Source organism: Vulpes lagopus, chromosome 15 (genome assembly GCF_018345385.1).
Source record: "Vulpes lagopus strain Blue_001 chromosome 15, ASM1834538v1, whole genome shotgun sequence".
Taxonomy (NCBI): domain Eukaryota; kingdom Metazoa; phylum Chordata; class Mammalia; order Carnivora; family Canidae; genus Vulpes; species Vulpes lagopus.
Genome location: NC_054838.1, coordinates 49095467 through 49114440, shown reverse-complemented (window position 1 = coordinate 49114440; position 18974 = coordinate 49095467). Strand labels below are relative to the sequence as shown.

The 18974-nt window shown below is 34.0% G+C and overlaps 1 protein-coding gene across 5 annotated transcripts in view; it reads right to left on the bottom strand.

Annotated features, from left to right (window-relative positions):
- ARHGAP42 (Rho GTPase activating protein 42) overlaps positions 1-18974 on the bottom strand; it is a 287887-nt gene that overhangs the window by 55548 nt on the left and 213365 nt on the right. For all 5 annotated transcript variants that reach the window (XM_041730578.1, XM_041730579.1, XM_041730580.1 and 2 more), the window contains 5 exons: positions 17581-17710; positions 10473-10573; positions 8492-8601; positions 6058-6136; positions 4485-4524 (listed from right to left, as the gene is read on the bottom strand). In XM_041730578.1, the coding sequence (XP_041586512.1) occupies positions 4485-4524; positions 6058-6136; positions 8492-8601; positions 10473-10573; positions 17581-17710 (460 nt within the window). The remainder of the gene's footprint in view (positions 1-4484; positions 4525-6057; positions 6137-8491; positions 8602-10472; positions 10574-17580; positions 17711-18974) is intronic.

The following is an 18974-nucleotide window of genomic DNA, read 5'->3' as shown; positions in this document are numbered from 1 at the left end:
AAAAAACAAACAGAGGAAATAAAGAAAGTCAAATCAAGAAAGTCTTAACTACCAGAGAGCAAACTGCTGATTACCAGAAGGGAGCTGGGGGGAATGGGTAAAATAGGTAATGGGGATTAAGGAGACACTTACCATAATGAGCACTGAGTATTGTATAGAACTGTTGAATCACTATATTGTATACCTGAAGCTAATATAACACTGTATATGAACTATACTAGGATTAAAATAAAAAACTTAATAAACAAAAAAAAAAAAAGAAAACTTTTTTCTTTAAGATGGGCCCAATTATGGAGCACTATTGATATGTTATTCTTTAGCAAAATATCTCTAAAGGTACAGCTTGAGAAATAGTTTAGTTCTACTCTTACCTGAATAATATTTATTTAATATTGATGGTAGATATTGTTATTCTTAAAATGAATGAATTTCCAAAGTCTTAAAATTTCAAGAAAAGAATACTCTAGCAAGCATATTTTACAACCAGAAAAGCATTTGTCAACTAATTCTTTAGTTTTTGTACTTAGTGCTTTTTTTCATTAAGAAGTGTCAAACTTTCCTTCTTTATTGAATTTCATGCTAATCTCATTTGCAGCATCTATACTCTGAAAACAGTAAAGTAACCACAAAGTACTGAGACTTTTTCATGTTAGGTTTATAAAGATAATTTCAGAACTACAGTCACAGAATTGTTTTACTCTTCATTTCATGGCATATATTCTCTGCATATTCAGAGTATTGCCTTATTTTAGGATGCTAGATAGTTTTTATTACTCTTAGGCTCTTTAGTGAAAGCACAAATATTATGAGCACTTTTAATGGTTGACAGTCAAAACAAATTTTTACCTGAGTTTTATATTTTACCATCCTGTGCTTCATTATTAGCTTCATCAGTTCAAAAATGCAAACACATCCTATGCAAAACTGAGTTTCCAAAGAACAGCCAGATAAACAGAATCCACCTGAATTGCCAAGGCTATAAAGATGCCCTTCCCAAAGTGGCAAATGAATCAAGACTAATACTGGTTTCAAATACCAATTGAGAGAGAAGTTACAGAAGAAATTGATTCCACTTTTGAGAGGACTCAAATGTCAAAAAGGAACACAGAGATCTAAAAAAACCACAATGATATGTAGGAAAATGGTAGAAGGGATGAACATAAAGATAAAAGCTGTTCTGCACTCCTAACATGATGAGCTTATATGATTAACTCAAGACTTAAAAAAGAGGTCTAAACTTTGCCATCACTGGAATATAATTTTGAATTGAAACAAATAAAATTTCAGACATGTCACTAGGCAGAAAACATGATGCTGTTCTCAGGTGAACCATATGCTTGAGTCTAGAATACTGTTAAGTGTTCATGTATATTCATGTATATTCTATAAGTCACTATAAATTATAAAATATATAAAAATATAATAAATATAATAAAATATATAAATATAATAAAAATATATAATAAAATATATAATTAAAATATAATAAAATATAATAAAAATAAAAAATATAAGTCACTATAAATTATAAAAATTCTATAAGTCACTATAAATCACTAGTAAAATAGTGTTATGTTGATAAGACATGATAAAAGAGATAAGAGGTAGGATTACAGTCAAGCAAGAGATTCAAAGTTCCACTAACATATTTTATTTTATTTTATTTTTTATTTTTTTAAAGATTTTATTTATTCATGAGAGACAGAGAGAGAGGCAGAGACACATGCAGAGAGAAAAGTAGGCTCCATGCAGGGAGCCCGACATGGGACTTGATCCCAGGTCTCCAAGATCATGCCCTGGGCTGAGGGCAGGCGCTAAACCACTGAGCCACCCAGGCTTCCCCCACTAATACATTTTAGGCTTTGATGTAATATAACGTTTAAAATTACATGCAAAAATATTAAATTCTGAGGACCTGGAAAGTCCATCGACTAGTCTGAGACAGGTAATGAAAAGGACTTCAGTAAATGTTAGATTGAGGAATATTTAGAAAACCTTACTCATATAAATTGGCAACACCAAAATGTCCACCCCACTGCTTTAGGGAGCTTATTTCTGGAAAGTACATTCAATCCTGTGCCTCCATTAGTTAGAGTTTCTTTTTATTGATGGCCCATGCTATGCATAATCTTATCTTTTCAATAGAGCTGTGATTCTCCTTGGGTAAACAGATTTGAGTTTCCAAGAATGTGGAAAAACAATCAGAAATAAGTGGAATTTGGATAAGCTGACTTTATGCCCACATAGTAAGACTTTTTGAAATCACTACACAATTTTACTTCTAATTTTTTAAAAATGTTTAGAATGCTTAAAAAGATACTAATGTCAGCATTTATAAGCCAATTTACTAGATTACAGAAGATACCACTGGGTTTAGAAAGATTATATTAGCCAGAATCAGGAACTCGTCTTATTAGGGTACTGCATTTGGGAGAATAAGATTTACTAGATTTGTAGTTATATCTTGATACGTCTAAAAAAAAACAAAAAAAACCTTCATTAATTAAATGTAAAAATGGGGAAATTCTACCAAGTTTATGAAAAAACATAAAGTGAAAATGACATTTAAAAAACTTGGGACACTTATATATAAAATAAGATCTGTACATGAAAATAGGCTGAAAGAAAAAATATAGCTTAAGATAAAATAATAAAAATAAATCTTAAAACTAAGGTTAACATCTATAACTTTAAGCACTACATATTAATATAGCAAACATAATATTCTGTTCTATGATCAAAATCTCCCCTTGAGAAATAAAAGCCTACTGGCACTAAGAACAACAATAAGAGCAAATGTGTGCTGAGCACACATACCTCATGGAAGGCCTATATTGAGTACTAAGAAGAAGGGGACAAGAGTTCTGTTCGGTCACAAGTTACTCAGAGAACTAAGTAGGATACTAAAACACTGTATCAAAAGGAAAAATGTGAGAAGTGACTACACACATGGATTCTAGGATAGCTATTTTTCTGAAAAACACACCATTTTATAATTACAAATGGTGGCACAGTTATGTGTCAAGTGGCTACCGGAAAGCGGATTTCTGGAAGAGTCTTTAAGGCACAAACAATCATATTCCCCCTCCATTACAGTATGACTACATGTGGTAACTTTCTTATTCAAATTTCCTAGTTATGATAGAAACTCTATTCCCAGAAGTGCGTTAAAGATCAAATATATTTTCACTGACATCACCATGTTCCCATTTAAAGCCTAATTCAATACCATATATAGTTTCAATTGTTTTCTAAGGATTCATCTTTGAGTAGGTTCATTTGAAGTTGAAAGAACTATCTTTATACTATATATGAAAGATGAAACCAGTATTAGAAAACACATTTCAAACTGTACACAAATGCAAAATATTCAACATATTGTTCTTTAGGTAATTGTTTAGAATGAACATTTGGTACTTACCTGTTTGTTAATATTTTGTGATTAGATACATATTTTATACTAATCACTTTCCTTGATTTGGAATAAATATATCCAAGAATAAAAACTGGAAATAGTTTTTTAAGTCTTAAACATTAAGAGTATTTTATATCATATTTTTTCTTTTGATAATCTCTGAAATTAATTACTAGAGAGCATTTCATTCAGTTAAAATAATAGACTTTTTCATATACTCAATATCTATGACTTTCAAAGGAGCACCTTCCTAGTTTTTATCTTTACTCCATTCTAAGTTGCATTTTGTTAGCAATTTAAAAATCAGGGTTACAATTAAGCCTATTTTAAAAATAAATTTAGACATCATAAGACAAAATCAATTGACTTAAATAAAGCTTGAAATTGCTTTAGAAGATATACACATAACCTTACAAAAAAATACACAAACTAATTTTTAAATGTCAAATAATCTGATCACACAGAGTACATAAACAAGAAAATATCCTAAAGGTAAAAGGTGACAAAAAGGTGGCCGATGATTAAATAAGGTTTAGAAATTGATGGAAAACACATAAAATGTGTTTATTAAGAATATTTTAATACTAAGGATTCAGTGATTCTACAGTGAGACAACAGGTTTTCTTATATATCCCATGTGTTGTGACAATACCTTTATACATCACACTTTTAAGTACAATCTCCTAAAACCAGCACAAATTATTCATGTCTTCAGTCTTGTCGCTGGAATAGGGAAACTAAAATAAAGAAGCTCTCTACTGCCATTAAAAATATTTTTTAAAAAATCAAACTAAATATCAACTGCTTCAAATTTCTTCCTGGGATAAAGCCAGGTACATATCTATGAGTAAATAAACACCAATAAATAAAAATTAATTTTAGTTAGTATTACACCAATAGTTAGTGGCTTTGACCTGAGAAACTTCTTTCAATGAAATTTTAAACTTGCTTAACTGTCAGATCAATGATATGTTACTACTATTTTCCCAGAATTAACTCTTAATATCACATAATGCCTTAGTGATTAAAAAAAGTGATAAAATTTTAAATAATTATTAAAACAACTTACTTTCTTCTTTCTTGCTAATAATGGCAGGCAGGGTATAAATCTAAAAAACAAAGGAAATCTAATCAGTCAATGACCTTGCACAGAAGCAAGGTGATGTTGGACAATGATACACAGCGGGAGTATCTTGATTTCACGGTCCTACAACTGGTGCGTCCATAGGGCCAACTCCCAATCCTGTCAACCTACCTTGCTTCCCACTTCTTTTCATCATGGCTGTCCCCCTTCCACATGATTTATGTATCTCATTCTATTACCGGACTGATGCACAGTATATATATCTCTTTTTCAGGAAGGATCTGAGGATGGATTTTGTCAGATTACTCCTTCTACAAATTAACTCCCTAGTATTTTGTTCTCAACATGTACAACCCTAACTTCTTTCTGAGCTATCATATCATCTAAATTTGCTCTAGGGAAGGGCTTACCTCACAACTTAGTGGCAAAGAGTCATTTTGTTTTAATTTTTAATTTGTAAGTGGCTGATATTTTTGTAAGCTATAATAAAATAAAAACATAACAAACATTATAAGGAATAGATGCAGAATCCAATTTTTGTATTATTAAACTCAATAGATATAAAATGACTTCTCCAAATTGCTGTAAAGTTTTCTAGATACTTGATCATAATTTCTGTACTCATTTTGTTGTGGACTGGTAACAATTTGAGGGGTGGCCTCAAAGTCCAGCTGTGTTTTGCATAGGTACTTTGCACAAGGTTTTTCATAGATTCTTTAACAACTAAGGGACAGTTTCAAAGGACAGAATAGGGCCTTCTCATTTCCTTATGTGTTCATACCTCCAACTGTTCAGTGCAGTGTTCTTCACAAAGAACAGACAGTAATCGATGATTTATTCCCTTTTTTACATAAGCCTCCCTAATAATTTTAAGTAAATTTTCATGCCCACATTGAAATAATTATTAAAACAGTGGAGATATAGATGGAGGGGAAAATGTCAAGCTAGAAGGCCATTTTACCAAATGAGACTTTTTAAAAAAGATTTATTTATTTATTTGGGGGGAAGGGTCAGAGGGAGAGGGAGAGAGAGAATCACAAGCTGACTCCCTGCTGAGCACAGAGCCCACGTGGAGCTCTATCTTAAGACGTGAGCTGAAATCAAGAGTCGGACACTTAAATGACTGAGCCACCCAGGCACCCCATCTAATGAGACTTTCAAACAATGATATAGAGCACAGGATTAGTTCTTACCCTGAACCTTTGCTCATCAGACTGATCATGAAGCCTAGCACAGGCAATGCAAAAAGTGGGGGCTCAACTATTACGTGAATAAAATAATCCCATCAGCAAAGCCAAGTTAGCGATAAGTAATTTGTTAAAAAATAATTTTAGGATTTTAAATCAGTCCTGGAAGTCCCCCTGAGAAACAAATTAGAAATTTGAAACAAATTAGTGTTATGTGCTAGTGAGTGAGACAACACTAGAAAAACAGTTTCTACTCCTCTGATTTGCAATCTTAATATCTTCAAATATACTACAGACATAAAAAGAAATTTCAGATGTACTTTGTAATTAGAATGATAAAACCTAAATTATAGAATGTGCCACATTCTTACCGGTTCTTTCCCATCCATGGCTTCAAGCCAGAGTTTCCGATTAGCTTCTGAGAATGCCTGCAATGTGATGATTCCATGCCTATTAAAAACAAATATTTTATATATTCAGTATATTACTGTTATATCTTTACACATTTATTTTTTGTATTCTTAAAGATAAAATTTGAAGAAAAAGCAGGAAAGAAAAAACTGAAGAGAAAAGAGAAGAAAAAAAAGAATTTATAAAATGAAAATGAAAAGACTGATTTATAGTTACCTTTTAGAAAAATCCCTGTGGGGACATATACACATATACACACACACAAACAAATATTTTTTTTTAATTTTAATGGTTTGCAGGTAGTAAAATCATTGATTTAGGTATGACTGCCTTAAGAAGGCTAGTTTCAACTATTTCCTCTGAAATGACCAAAAAAGATGACAAACTTACATTCACCAAAGTTCAGAACCACCTAAATATTCTACAACATGAGAATGATTAAAATTATGACCCCAATATGGTACCATCTGGTCACGAAAATAATTACAATAAGAATATAGTAATATAAAAGTTTCATACCATGATTATTTAAGAAGACACTAAAACCATAGTGTTCATCTACACCATGATCACAATATTAAAATTAATTCACTTAAAAACCAATCTTTCCCATGTATCCATTCTGAAATAGTTACTTAAGGACGTACTTCAGGAGAGAAAGAGCAAGCAGAGGGAAGGAGGAAAGCATTGTAAGATAGAAAAAACCCAAAATGCAGAAACAGTTAAATTAACTTAGTTAACTATGCAGATTGTCCAGAAAATAAATTTAAACAGGAAATTAGAGGACTCTGTGAAGAGGTACATTGAGGAGGAAATTTCAGTTAAATATTGTATGATTAAAAAAAAAAATAAATAAATATTGTATGATTCAAAACTGGCATGACTTATAACTGCAATGAAGGCATATCATCTCTTGTGTAAACAGGAAAACAGATGACAGGAAAAGGAAAATCATATATGAAGATCAAGATCATTCAGTCTTAGAGAATTTAGGCGAGTATCAACAAAAAATAATAAAATAACAATATTTGTTGGCTGTTATTACTAGGCACTATGTTATAAGTGTGTTTCCATTTGTTTAATCTCATTTAATCCTTGCAGGAACCCTTTGAGGTGGGTACTTATTATCCTTATTTTTTGGGTGAGACAACCAAAGCACAATTTAACAATGTGCCCCCGGGGTAAAGAACTAAAAAGTGCTGAAATTAAAAAAAAAAATTATTAGCATGTTGGCATCTGTCTACATAGAAAATCCAGAAATTACTACCATGAAACTATTAAAATCAATAAGAAGCTCAACAACTATGCTAGATATAGAATGATATATTAAGAAGATCAATAGCCTTTTGATATGAGTCTCAACCCATTTAGAAAAAATATATATATTAATGAATTCTATTCAAAATTGCAATAAAGACATTCAAGAATATATCTTAAAAAAGTAAAATCTTCAAAGAGAGTTCAACTTCCCATCAATTAATTAATAACTTTAATGCCACTCCAGTCAAAAATCCCAAAGGATTTTTTTGGAAAATAAGGGAAATTTAGTAAGTAGATCCATAACATCTAAGAACACAGTGCCAAAATATTTAACACAATTTTAAAGAAGCATCAAAAACAGGGGTCTTGCCCTACTAAGTAGTTACAAGCTACATATATGTAAATGTTAGTATATATGAGTATATGTAGTATGCATTTAATATAGTGCACACACACACAAAGCTAGAGTATTCAGAAAAGTATGGTTGTAATGCAGGGAAGAAAAATAGATCATGGAATACAACAGAGATCAAGAAGTATACCCATTCTTATTTAGTTTCTGTTCTTCTTGTATAGATACAAGAAAAAAAAAGTAGAACTAAAATCCCCCACTAGATTATAAACTCACATGCACAACATTTATGTCTCTCCCAATATCCTGTGGCTAAGAATGTCCAGAATGGTGCTCTGCACAGAGCAGGCACTGAATTTCACTGGCTGAAGGAAACTTATGGCACTCTCAGCTGTGTCTTAATCCTACTTGGAAGCAAGGGCACCAGACTTCCAAAGTGCACAACAAGGCTTATCCAGGAGTGATGATCAATATTGTCAGGGTCATACACAGTGACAGAACTCAAGTCCACCACACAGCCCCTAATCTAGTCATTTATGTCGATTCCCCATATTCTCTGAGTGATGTTGCTTTTTGCTAGCATTCTTTGTCTGATTTACTTTTGAAAGCATCATGCAACATGTACTTGCTGAATAAATACATAAAAGAATGAAAATAAATCTGTACACTAGCTTTAAAGATAGAAAAACAAGTACTTGTGTGTTGTTTCATATTTACACATAAACATAGAAACAAATACTTTAGTTTATTAAAAAATATAAAGTGAAAAGAAAACCTCAAACCTTTCAACTACTTCTATGTCAAAGCAGAATCGTTTGTCAATTGAATCTGTCTTTCGTCGGATACAAGATTTCAATTTAAACATTTCTGGTGAACCAGTAACGAGGCCATTCTGAAACAAGAAGGAGATCATATTATTGACACGATGACAAGGGCAACTGGAAAATATTAAATATGTCAACTAAGGTTGCTGCATTAAATGTTAACTTTGAGTACAGGTTATGTATAAGGGTCATAATCAAATCTTTACCTCTGAATACAGACTTTTTGTCTAATGTTAACTGCCCAATTATAATACAATTACAAAACAATTAATAAATTAATAACATATACATGTTTTAATAGAAGAATTCTGTGACATGCCTGTCTAGTAGTCTTAACATATTTACTTACGTTAAATTGCACCACAATGTACATTCTGTAGGACTTCAGATTTAGAAAAAGTATGAAATCACAGTTACCATAATGTCACAGTTAGATATACAGAATGCCTGTCAGTATACAACACTGTGGCTTTGGCATCAAAACGCTCTAAATTGCTAAGAGATTAGAACTGCTCTTAGTGAGCAAGTATGTGTGCACACACAGTGTGTGTTTGTGCATTAGAGCCTTATAGTACTAAATGATAACTGGCCCAAAGTCTCAGAAGAGCTACAAAAATAATACATTTCTAGTATTTACTAATTGTAAATATGTTGCTATCATACACACTGCATGACTGCTTTGCTGGTAACCAACTGCTACCCTGCAATTAAAACTGTAACTATTTTGATAGGATCCAACATGAGCTCAAGTCATAAGAATTCTCTTCTATATCCGAGATACCAGTCACCTTAAGGGGAATATTTACCTATGGTCTAGTTAGTTATACTATCTTTGGTTACGAAGATCATAGATTTATTGACAGAACTTTGGCTTGGGTCTGTTTGCTAACAGCTCACTGACTGCCACATACCTGACTTTCAGGCAACATCTTGTCTTATGAAACTTTTAAAGCACACACTAGGCATGATTATAGCACTTAACTTCTCATGATGGTAGGAATTGAAGGTTTCTTTTACTCTTGTATGTTCTCCTTTGTATTATGTCTTTCCACTTTAATTATTAGGCTCTATTGAATGCCCAAGCACAATAAGTTTCAGCTGATGTATTTGAGCACATATCTAAGTTAGATCAGCACTTACCCTCTGCTATGATCTATGACACAAATTAGCTGGATGAGTCACTTACTTTCAACCACCTTGATTTTCTAATCTGCTAAAATAAGGCTGGACTAAATAATCTTTAGGATAACTCTCAGCTCTAGGATTCTTAGATGATGGTCCCAATTACCTGATTTTTAAGTTCATTTGCCATATTCACGTCATAATTCACAAAAAGATTACACACTATGAACAATAAAGGTGTACTCTGTAGCAATTCCTTATATAAAGTACACTTTATTCTATACTGTTCACTAGCCATGCAAGACATTCAGTGACCAATTTACTTTTGGAGTAAATGGGCATCAACTGATTTCTTCTGAGAAACTTTGCTGGTCAGCACTTCAGTAAACAATACACAGTATAGAAGAGGAAGTGGCAAGCAGGGGCAAAAGGCAGCCTCCCACAGAGGTGACTTGGAGAAAGATGCAGAGTCCTTAAGCCTGGTTCAGCCGCTAGGAGTCTCTACTGAGCTGCCAGCCAAGTAGCAGCATAAATAACTCCGCCAGGGATGTGAGAAGTCACCTCTGTGGTCTACTAAAGGTTCCCTACATTTAACTCAACTGAATATTAAAAATATTCCATGGTAAGGCAAAGGAAAATGCTTGCCTCTCTTTTTAAGTCATCAAGATCACTGAAGTTAGAGAAAACTTATTGACTTGGCAATTTTTAAAATTTGTTTACATGTTTATTATAAAAGCAAGCAAATATGACTTTTTTTTTTAACTTCCATTACTTTACTAATGAGCTCCGTTTAAAAAAAAGAAAAAGGAAAACTCACCATTTTCCCACTGGATTTCATTTCTGAAACACTCATTGTAAATGTTTTACTTCCCTTATCGTATGTACAATAATGTTTAATCCATGTAAAACCAAGTGGTCCTGTTGTAAGGAAACAAACATTAGGTTGTAAACAAATGATTTGTGACTATATTTGTACAGTTTTTGATGCTATGATACACAACTGACCGTCTCCACAGGCCATGCAATACTGTGAGAAAGGCCAGTGTAGAGGGAGAGAGTTGTATGGAATTGAATGTCTGGGAATCAAAGTCGGCTTTACTTGCTTGCAACGCTGATACTGCCTTGTAACTCAAGAGTCACTTTAGATCTGAATTTCAGTTATCTCCTCAGTAAAAGTGGCATACCTTACTTTCCAAAGAGGTAGCAAGAAAGAGAAATTAGCCTTAGTTACAATAACTGATCTCCTTACTTCTAATCCTTGTCCTTTATTTTTAAAACTGTAAGACATACTCTACTAAAAATCTAGCCAGTTCATTTCATCCACTTTGCTCCAAACCCTCCAGTGGCTTCCCATTTCACTCCAGGTGAACACCAAAGAGCCTATTTATTATACACAGAGCCTCACATGATCTGGCCCCTCATTACAGATCTCACTACACATCGTACTACCTTCTGCCTCATGTCCTCTGCTCTAGCAACACCGCACTGCCGCCTTGCTGGTCTGTGAACACCGGGGATGCACTGCTGCCCCACACATGTGGACATTTTGTTTTCCTGGCCTGGACTACTTTTGCTCCAGACATCTGTTAGGCTTGCATTGTCACTTCCTCCAGGTCTCTTCCTAAATGACATCTTTATAATGCGGCTCTTCCTGAAGAGATAGCTAACACCACATCACTCTCACCTCAGTATTTCTTATCTCTTTCTTGCTTTGTTTTCTTCCTAGCAGTTATTACTGTCTAAAATAGGATACATTTTACAAATTTATTCTATTTATGGTCTGTTTCTGCCACTGGACTCTTAGGCTGTATGAGAGCAGGAACATGTGTTGTTCTGTTTAGTAGTACATTCTTAATCCTTAGAACAGGGCCAGACATTAGCTGTTGCTCAATAAATTCTTGACGAATGAAGGAATGATTCACTCATTTTTCTCTCTAAGACTTAACTTAGCCTTGGAATTATGTCCTCTTACCACCTATCTGGGAAAAAAAAGCAAACTCAAATAATTCCTTAAAGTGAAAATAACTTTTACTTTTCATTTTAAAAGAAAGTTACATATGTATAATGCTCCTTTTTCCCCCTGTAAATACTGTGCAACTCTTTCCTATAGCATACCACGTTATTCTCCTGTGTTCTCCTTAAGGAACTAGATGCTGCTGCTTCACCAGGGAATAGGGATGCATGGTGAGTTCAATTTTTCCATGACCAAGGTAGAAGACCGTCAGTTTTCCCACAGGGAAGCCATTTATCCTGCATCCAAACACCGCAGTGGGCTGAGAGGGTTGAAAATGGAGTTTGTTTTCTATACAAGTTCTCCATCTAGGGTCCCATCCTGCCTAACACTAGCATCTTTCTAGCAACAATTACATACAATATTATTGCTGGTGTGGTTTCATAACCATATATTTAAAAGTAAGAAATTGTAAAAATGCACTACTTGAGAAAAGTGTGTCCTTAGGCATTTGAATTTTTTTCTGTAATAACAGTGCCCTTCATGTCATATTTAGCTTTAAAATACTTAACCCCAGATCTCAAAATTACAGGATACAGCTATATACTTAGCAATCACAAAGGATTATTATAATAAACTTCAATTTTGTTTTAGGGCCATTTCAACTATAGTACTTAAGCATACTTGTTGATAATTCTGTCACAAGTAAAAATACTTAAAGGCTTAGAGCTGATTAGTGGAAAGTGACTGGATGAAAATCCTTATAGTGACTTTATTACTTAGGAAGCAATTTACAAAGCAATATCAGTAGTAATTTTTAAATAAAGCTGTGCAAGGCTCTGATGACATTTTAGACCAAGTTGTTTTTTTGTCTTCTACACCTTAAGTTCAGAACATCACGCATTTAATCTTCAAGTTTCCTATGCACACATGCTACTTCCTTTAAAGTTGCTTGTCACTAGGCCAGAGCAGATGTTCTCAGATAAGAAATTCCTAAGCCCTTAAAAAAAGGGTGGGAAAATAAAACTTTATTATACATCTAAAGCTGCAAGATAAAACAAGTTTAGGGGCACCTGGGTGGTGTAGTTGGTTAAGCATCCAACTCTTGGTCGGCTTAGGTAGTGACTTCAATGTCCTGGGATTGAGCCTGCATCAGGCTCCACACTCATTATGATGGAATCTGCTTGAATTCTCTCTCGCCTCTTCCTTTGCCCATCCCCTTCCCCCTGCACGCTCTCCCTCTCTCTAAAATAAAGAGATCTTTAAAAAAATAAATAAAATAAAACAAGTTTAATTATCGTACCCAGTAATCATCTGAGGTTGCTGAGATGATACTTGTGGAATGGGATTCTTCCCATAACATTCACTAAATATCTACTAAGCGCCCATATTTTATCTAGAAAGTTTTTAAGTCAGACATCATATGAGACTCATGCACTTCTCAACTGTGATGAGAAGGCAGGTTAACTCAGACATTATAAAGAGCATTTCTTGTGTAAGAAAATGTAGCCTAGGGCAGCCCTGCTGGCTCAGCGGTTTAGTGCCGACTTCAGCCCGGGGCATCATCCTGGAGACCCGGGATCGAGTACCACGTTGGGTTCCCTGCATGGAGCCTGCTTCTCCCCTCTGCCTGATTCTCTGCCTCTCTCTCTGTGTGTCTCTCATGGATGAATAAATAAAATCTTAAAAAAAAAAAGAAAATGTAGCCTAAGAGCTGGAGATGAAACTACTTTATCCATCAATAGGGCATGTGATTTAACTGTTCTCTTTAGAGGAAGAATAAGTTCTCAATAGTTGTTTAAAGAATCTAATGAGATAAATATAAATTGCATGGAACAGTAAATGTTCATGGTAAGTATTATTCTCTATAGAGAATAGAGACATTTTACATATATCACCTCTATTCTTATAACATCATTACTAGATAGGTATGAATAGCTTTCTTTTATAAACAAAGATACTGAAAAAAATAATAAACAAAGATATTGAGCTAAAAAATTGTCCAGAATCACCCAATAACAGATGACAGGCCTGGAATTCCAATATAGGTCTAACTTTGGAATCACATTCTTCCTATTTAAAATGAAGTCTATTAACTACTCTACAATCCAGTAATTGCACTACTAGGTATTTACTCAAAACATACAAAAATACAGATTCAAAGGGGTACATGCACCCCAATATTTACAACAGCATTATGAACAATAGCCAAACTATGGAGAGAGCTCAAGTATCCATCAACTGATGAATTTGTAAAGAAGATGTACTCTATATAAACAATGGAATATTATTCAGCCATCAGAAAGAATGAAATCTTGCCATTTGCAATGACGTGGCTGAAGCTAGAGTATATTATGCTAAGTGAAATAAGTCAGTCAGAGAAAAACAAATACCATATGCTCTCACTTATGTGGAATTTAAGAAAGAAAACAGACATATGGGAAGGGGGCAAAAGGAGAGAGAGAAACAAACCATGAGATTCTTAACAACAGAGAACAAACTGAGGGAGGTAGGTGGAGGAGGGGCTAGATGGTGATGGGTATTAAGGAGTGCACTTGTGATTAGCACTGGGTGCTGTATGTAAGTGATGAATCACTGAATTCTACTCCAGAAACCAATATTGTACTGTGTTTTAACTAAAATTTAAATTAAAAATAAGTAAGTAAATAAATAAATAAATAAAATGAAGTCTATTAGAACGCAATGTAATGTATGCCTAGAAGTGCGTAAAAACCACATATCCTGATAAAGTGGAACTCTATGTCCAAACTGCAATGATCTGCTACCACCACCCCATCACATCCATCTCTGTTTATCACTCAATTTACAGCTCTGATATTTATTATTGATCATTGGTTACTAATTGCATGAGTTTGTTTTATGCCTTCCATTACAGAATAAAAACCCTGGAGCCAAATTCTTTGTCTCATCTTCTATTCCCCATAGAACTTACTCATTTGGTGATGGCAACAGCATAATCGATATGTTTTAGTGAACAGGTCTGATTTTCTTATAAACACTTTCAAAGATACCAAGTGGAAAGGGGCTTTGGATATTTGTCCCTCATATAAAAATAATTCCAAAGGGGTATAAATCCATCCATTTCTCTTTTCCAATCCCTAGACAATACAAGTGAGGAGATGGTGAATAGGAAAAGAAAGGAGGATGGGATTATAATAGGGCATGAGAGCATTTTTGAAGGTGATGAATGTATTCACAGTGGTGATGGTTTCATAGGTGTGTATATAATGACAAAACAAATTACATGTTTTAGATATTTGCAATTCATTGTATGCCAAATGTACGTCACTAAAGCTCTAAAAACAATGCAGGTAGGTATAGAAAAAAAATTGAGATGAAATAATCTTAGGAGTAGGAGGTCAACATCAAGGAGAAGATGCTAAAGAGAGAGGGAGAGTCCAACTGTTCAAGCCTCAAAGGCCACACAACATGAAGGAGCCGTCAGAAGAGGGGCACAACAAGCCAGCATCTAGAGGGATGTGCCAGAAGCTCTGTGGAGGATGGATTACTAGACAGGCAAGCGTAGAGGCAGAAAGAGAGCAATTATGAGGCCAAAGAAAGACTGTGGAGATGAGAGAAGGTAGACATTCAAAAGTTATCAAGGAGATAAAATGGACAGAGTTGGCCCCAGGTTACAGGAGATACACTGGAGTAAATGATACACCTCCAGTTTTTAGCCTAGAAAGGTGGGTGGTATCACTTAGAAGGATAGCAAATTTCGGAGGAAAGGTCATTGCAAAAAGGGCTTTAAAATTAGCTCAGATCCCCTCCCCCCCCCCCCCAAAAATTAGCTCAGACTGACCCAGAGGAAGTCACATATCTTAAAACACAAGATGCCAACATCGGATGGGTGCAAAAAACACTGCATTTTGTGTACCCATGTGGTCCCCAAGTTATTAAAGGGCCTATGCTTAGTTTGAACCAAATGTCCAATAGCTGTAGAATAAATAAACTACAACACTGTCCAATGGATGGACTCCCAAGTACCAAATAAACAGGATATACATTGATACAAAATAATTTTGCTAGGTAATCCAAAGCTTTTTTCTTTGGAACAAAATATCACATACGCACAGGGATTTTAGCAACTATGTAACATTGAGGGATAAAAAATAACCAACAAACTCAAGAAATAAAATATTACTGGGAAGCCTGGGTGGCTCAGCGGTTGAATGTCTGCCTTTGGCTCAGGATGTGATCCTGAGAGTCCTGGGATTGAGTCCCGCATTGGGCCTCCTGCATGAAGCCTGCTTCTCTCTCTGCCTGTCTCTCTGCCTCTCTCTTTCTGTGTCTCTCATAAATAAAATAAAATAAAATAAAATAAAATAAAATAAAATAAAATAAAATAAAATAAAATAAATAAAATATTACTGAGTCTTAATATTAAAAAAAGCTCTAAGAAAGAGAATAGTACCTCCTCTGCCACATGCATGTTTGAATAAGCCTCTTTATCAACACATTTTTTTCTGCTCAGCGAAATATTTTATTGATGCAAGATGTAAGCTCCTCTCAATGTACCCTCACACTGAGGTTTTCAAACTTGAAACACTCATTCAAAACAAGTATTTAAAAATTTCCTTAGTGTTTTGAGTTAAATTTATATACCTTGTATATAAATGACCAATGAATTAGGTTTTTTTCCATGAAATTATAACGAAAGTGGTTTATTATGATCTAATTACAGAATAGCTAGGCAGGTCATTAGATTTATTTTAACATCCAAAAACGGCAGACTAGTCAAAGTGAATACTGATTAAGAAAAAATCCTCAAACCCAGATTTCCTGAACCAGGAGCCCTCTATCATCTAATCCAAAGAGTAATAAATATTTGCTGAGTCTGTTAGATCAAATCATTATTTGCTTGTATACTGCTATCCAATAAATGAGCATCACCTGAGCATGGCAAATATAAAATATGCTGGCATTTTAATAATTACATTGTATTATGTCAAAAACTTTCACAGCTAACCCAGTATCTCCAGCTTTCCCATCTTGATCCTTGTAGTTGAAAGAGTTAAAGTTTTATATTATAGTTATGTCTTACTAACCAAAACAACTTCATTAATGTATCATCTACTGATACAGAGACCTCAGAGCAGTGCTCTCTCTCCATGTGTTTTTTGTGTCCCAATATATGAGAATAGTACAGAAAGTAAAAATAAGCATTTCAAAAGTTTTACAATGATTTGGCATTACTGCAAAATCCAAGCATATGATTTTGTTTTACAAAGACATAGGTCCATCATGGACTGGAAATAAAAACAACTGTTCCTTTACCACGAACTGGATGAGACTAATACATTAGAGCATATCTGTTTTGAAATAGTTAATTTAGTCAGATTGGTTCCACTCAATGCAAGTATCATGCAGAAAGAATCCTATTTATACAAAATTTAAAGGCTTTTTATTAATTTTTGTGAAAAAAACTTTCTTAGTGTGAGGCAATTATTATAGTGCCCTATTGTGTCTGATGCTTATTTCCTGACCTCAGGAAGTCAAGAGTGCCAATTTGACATTACATAATTGCCAGTTTTATTCCTGAAAAGTGATAGAGCATAGAATTGAAAGAAATAATACTGTAGGAAGAGAGAAAAGTTTTATTATAGTCACTAGGATGATTCATACTGACAAAGGCTTTGGATTTCAATTTTCCATGAAAGTTTAAATTGAGATTAGCTATTACAATGAAATTCTAAAACTGAACTCATGTTACCGTATCATCTGTGAAGGTTGTAAGTTCCAAGTTCAATAATATGCCAACTTGGAGATCCTGATGGCGAAATGTGGATAAACTTCCTCACTTTGATGGTGGTAGTGGGAGAGCAGACTAAATATGATAAAGCTGTAAGGAATTGCAGTCTTCCTATTTGAAGGAAAAACACTAACCAAGTCAAATCTTAAAGAAACAAAATATTAATCTTAAGAGTCATTAGGGTATGTCTTTGTGACTCACGTTTCTCCTGGACATAAAGGTAGCCTTCCATTGTCCACTGGCTGGGTGGTCTGTAATCCTGGTTGGCAGATTTCATTCTTTGCATCAACCGCTCTACCTCTTGTCGAGTACTTTCAAAATTATTCCTTGTCTTAAGTAAATAGAAACAACAATTTCATTTATTGTTTCCTATCAGTTTTGAGGAACTTCCAGTCTCAAGTTTCAAAACCACAAGTGGTTCAAAGGATAACCTTGTTCTCTCAGCACTACACACCACATCCCATGACCCTATATACTGAGACCTATAGTCTGATTTTGATTTGCTTTCAACTCTTCTGAATGACCTTCTGCATGTGTATATTTTATTCCTATTTCCTATTGTAACATTATTACTTAGGGACAAATCAGAGCATTTAAAAATGTAATATTTAAGAAACAGAGTTTTATATTCACTAACATCTAAGGTTAAAAAAAAAGCAGATGAATAGGGACTTATATTTTCTTTTGGAGAATAAAGACAAAATAAATTCCATACCTTTATGTGGCACTTTGCAAAAAAAAAAAAAAAAAATTCATCACCCATATTCTTAAAACTTTTAATAAGAAATATCACTTAGCTTGTTTTCCAGAAATAGTTACATGAGGTTAGTATATAAATTAACTCATAAAAATGAATAAGTTTATTAATTCTAACTTCTATTACAAAAAATAGTTCACCCACATTACAGCAAATTTACTTAAAGTGAGATATAAAAAGCAGGGCAGCCCAGGTGGCTCAGCGGTTTAGTGCCACCTTCGGCCCTGGGCCATGTTCCTGGAGATCCGGGATCGAGTCCCACGTCAGGCTCCCTGCATGGAGCCTGCTTCTCCCTCTGCCTGTGTCTCTGCCTCTCTCTCTCTCTCTCTCTCTCTCGCTCTCGCTCTCTCTCTTTCTGTCTCTCATGAATAAATAAATAAAATATTTTAAAAAAAGATATAAAAAGCATAAGACTTTTCTTGATCTCTTTTGCATTCAGGCCATATTATCTCAATAGTTTATTTAGAAGCAAGCAATATGTTTAGAAGTATAAATATCAGCACCAGTCAACTCTAAAATTTGTTATGGCCCATAATAAAAGAACTGAATCCCAAAGTAAGTTAGGAAAATTTTCTTAACTGCCACTTTTGCTACTTCTTAAGTTTTTTTTTTTCAAATTCTTTTAAACATAAAGATCAGAAATTTTCCAATTCCTTACATTCCTCTTTTGTTCTTGAACTGTAGGAATCTTAATATAATTATAATACACATGGAAATAAGTAATAAAATATTGTGACCTTAACAATCTTTCCTTTTAATATTCACTAAAAAAGTCCAAACTCATTCCATATTGAAAAACAATGTAATGACTTACATGTGAAACCAATTCTGTTAGAAA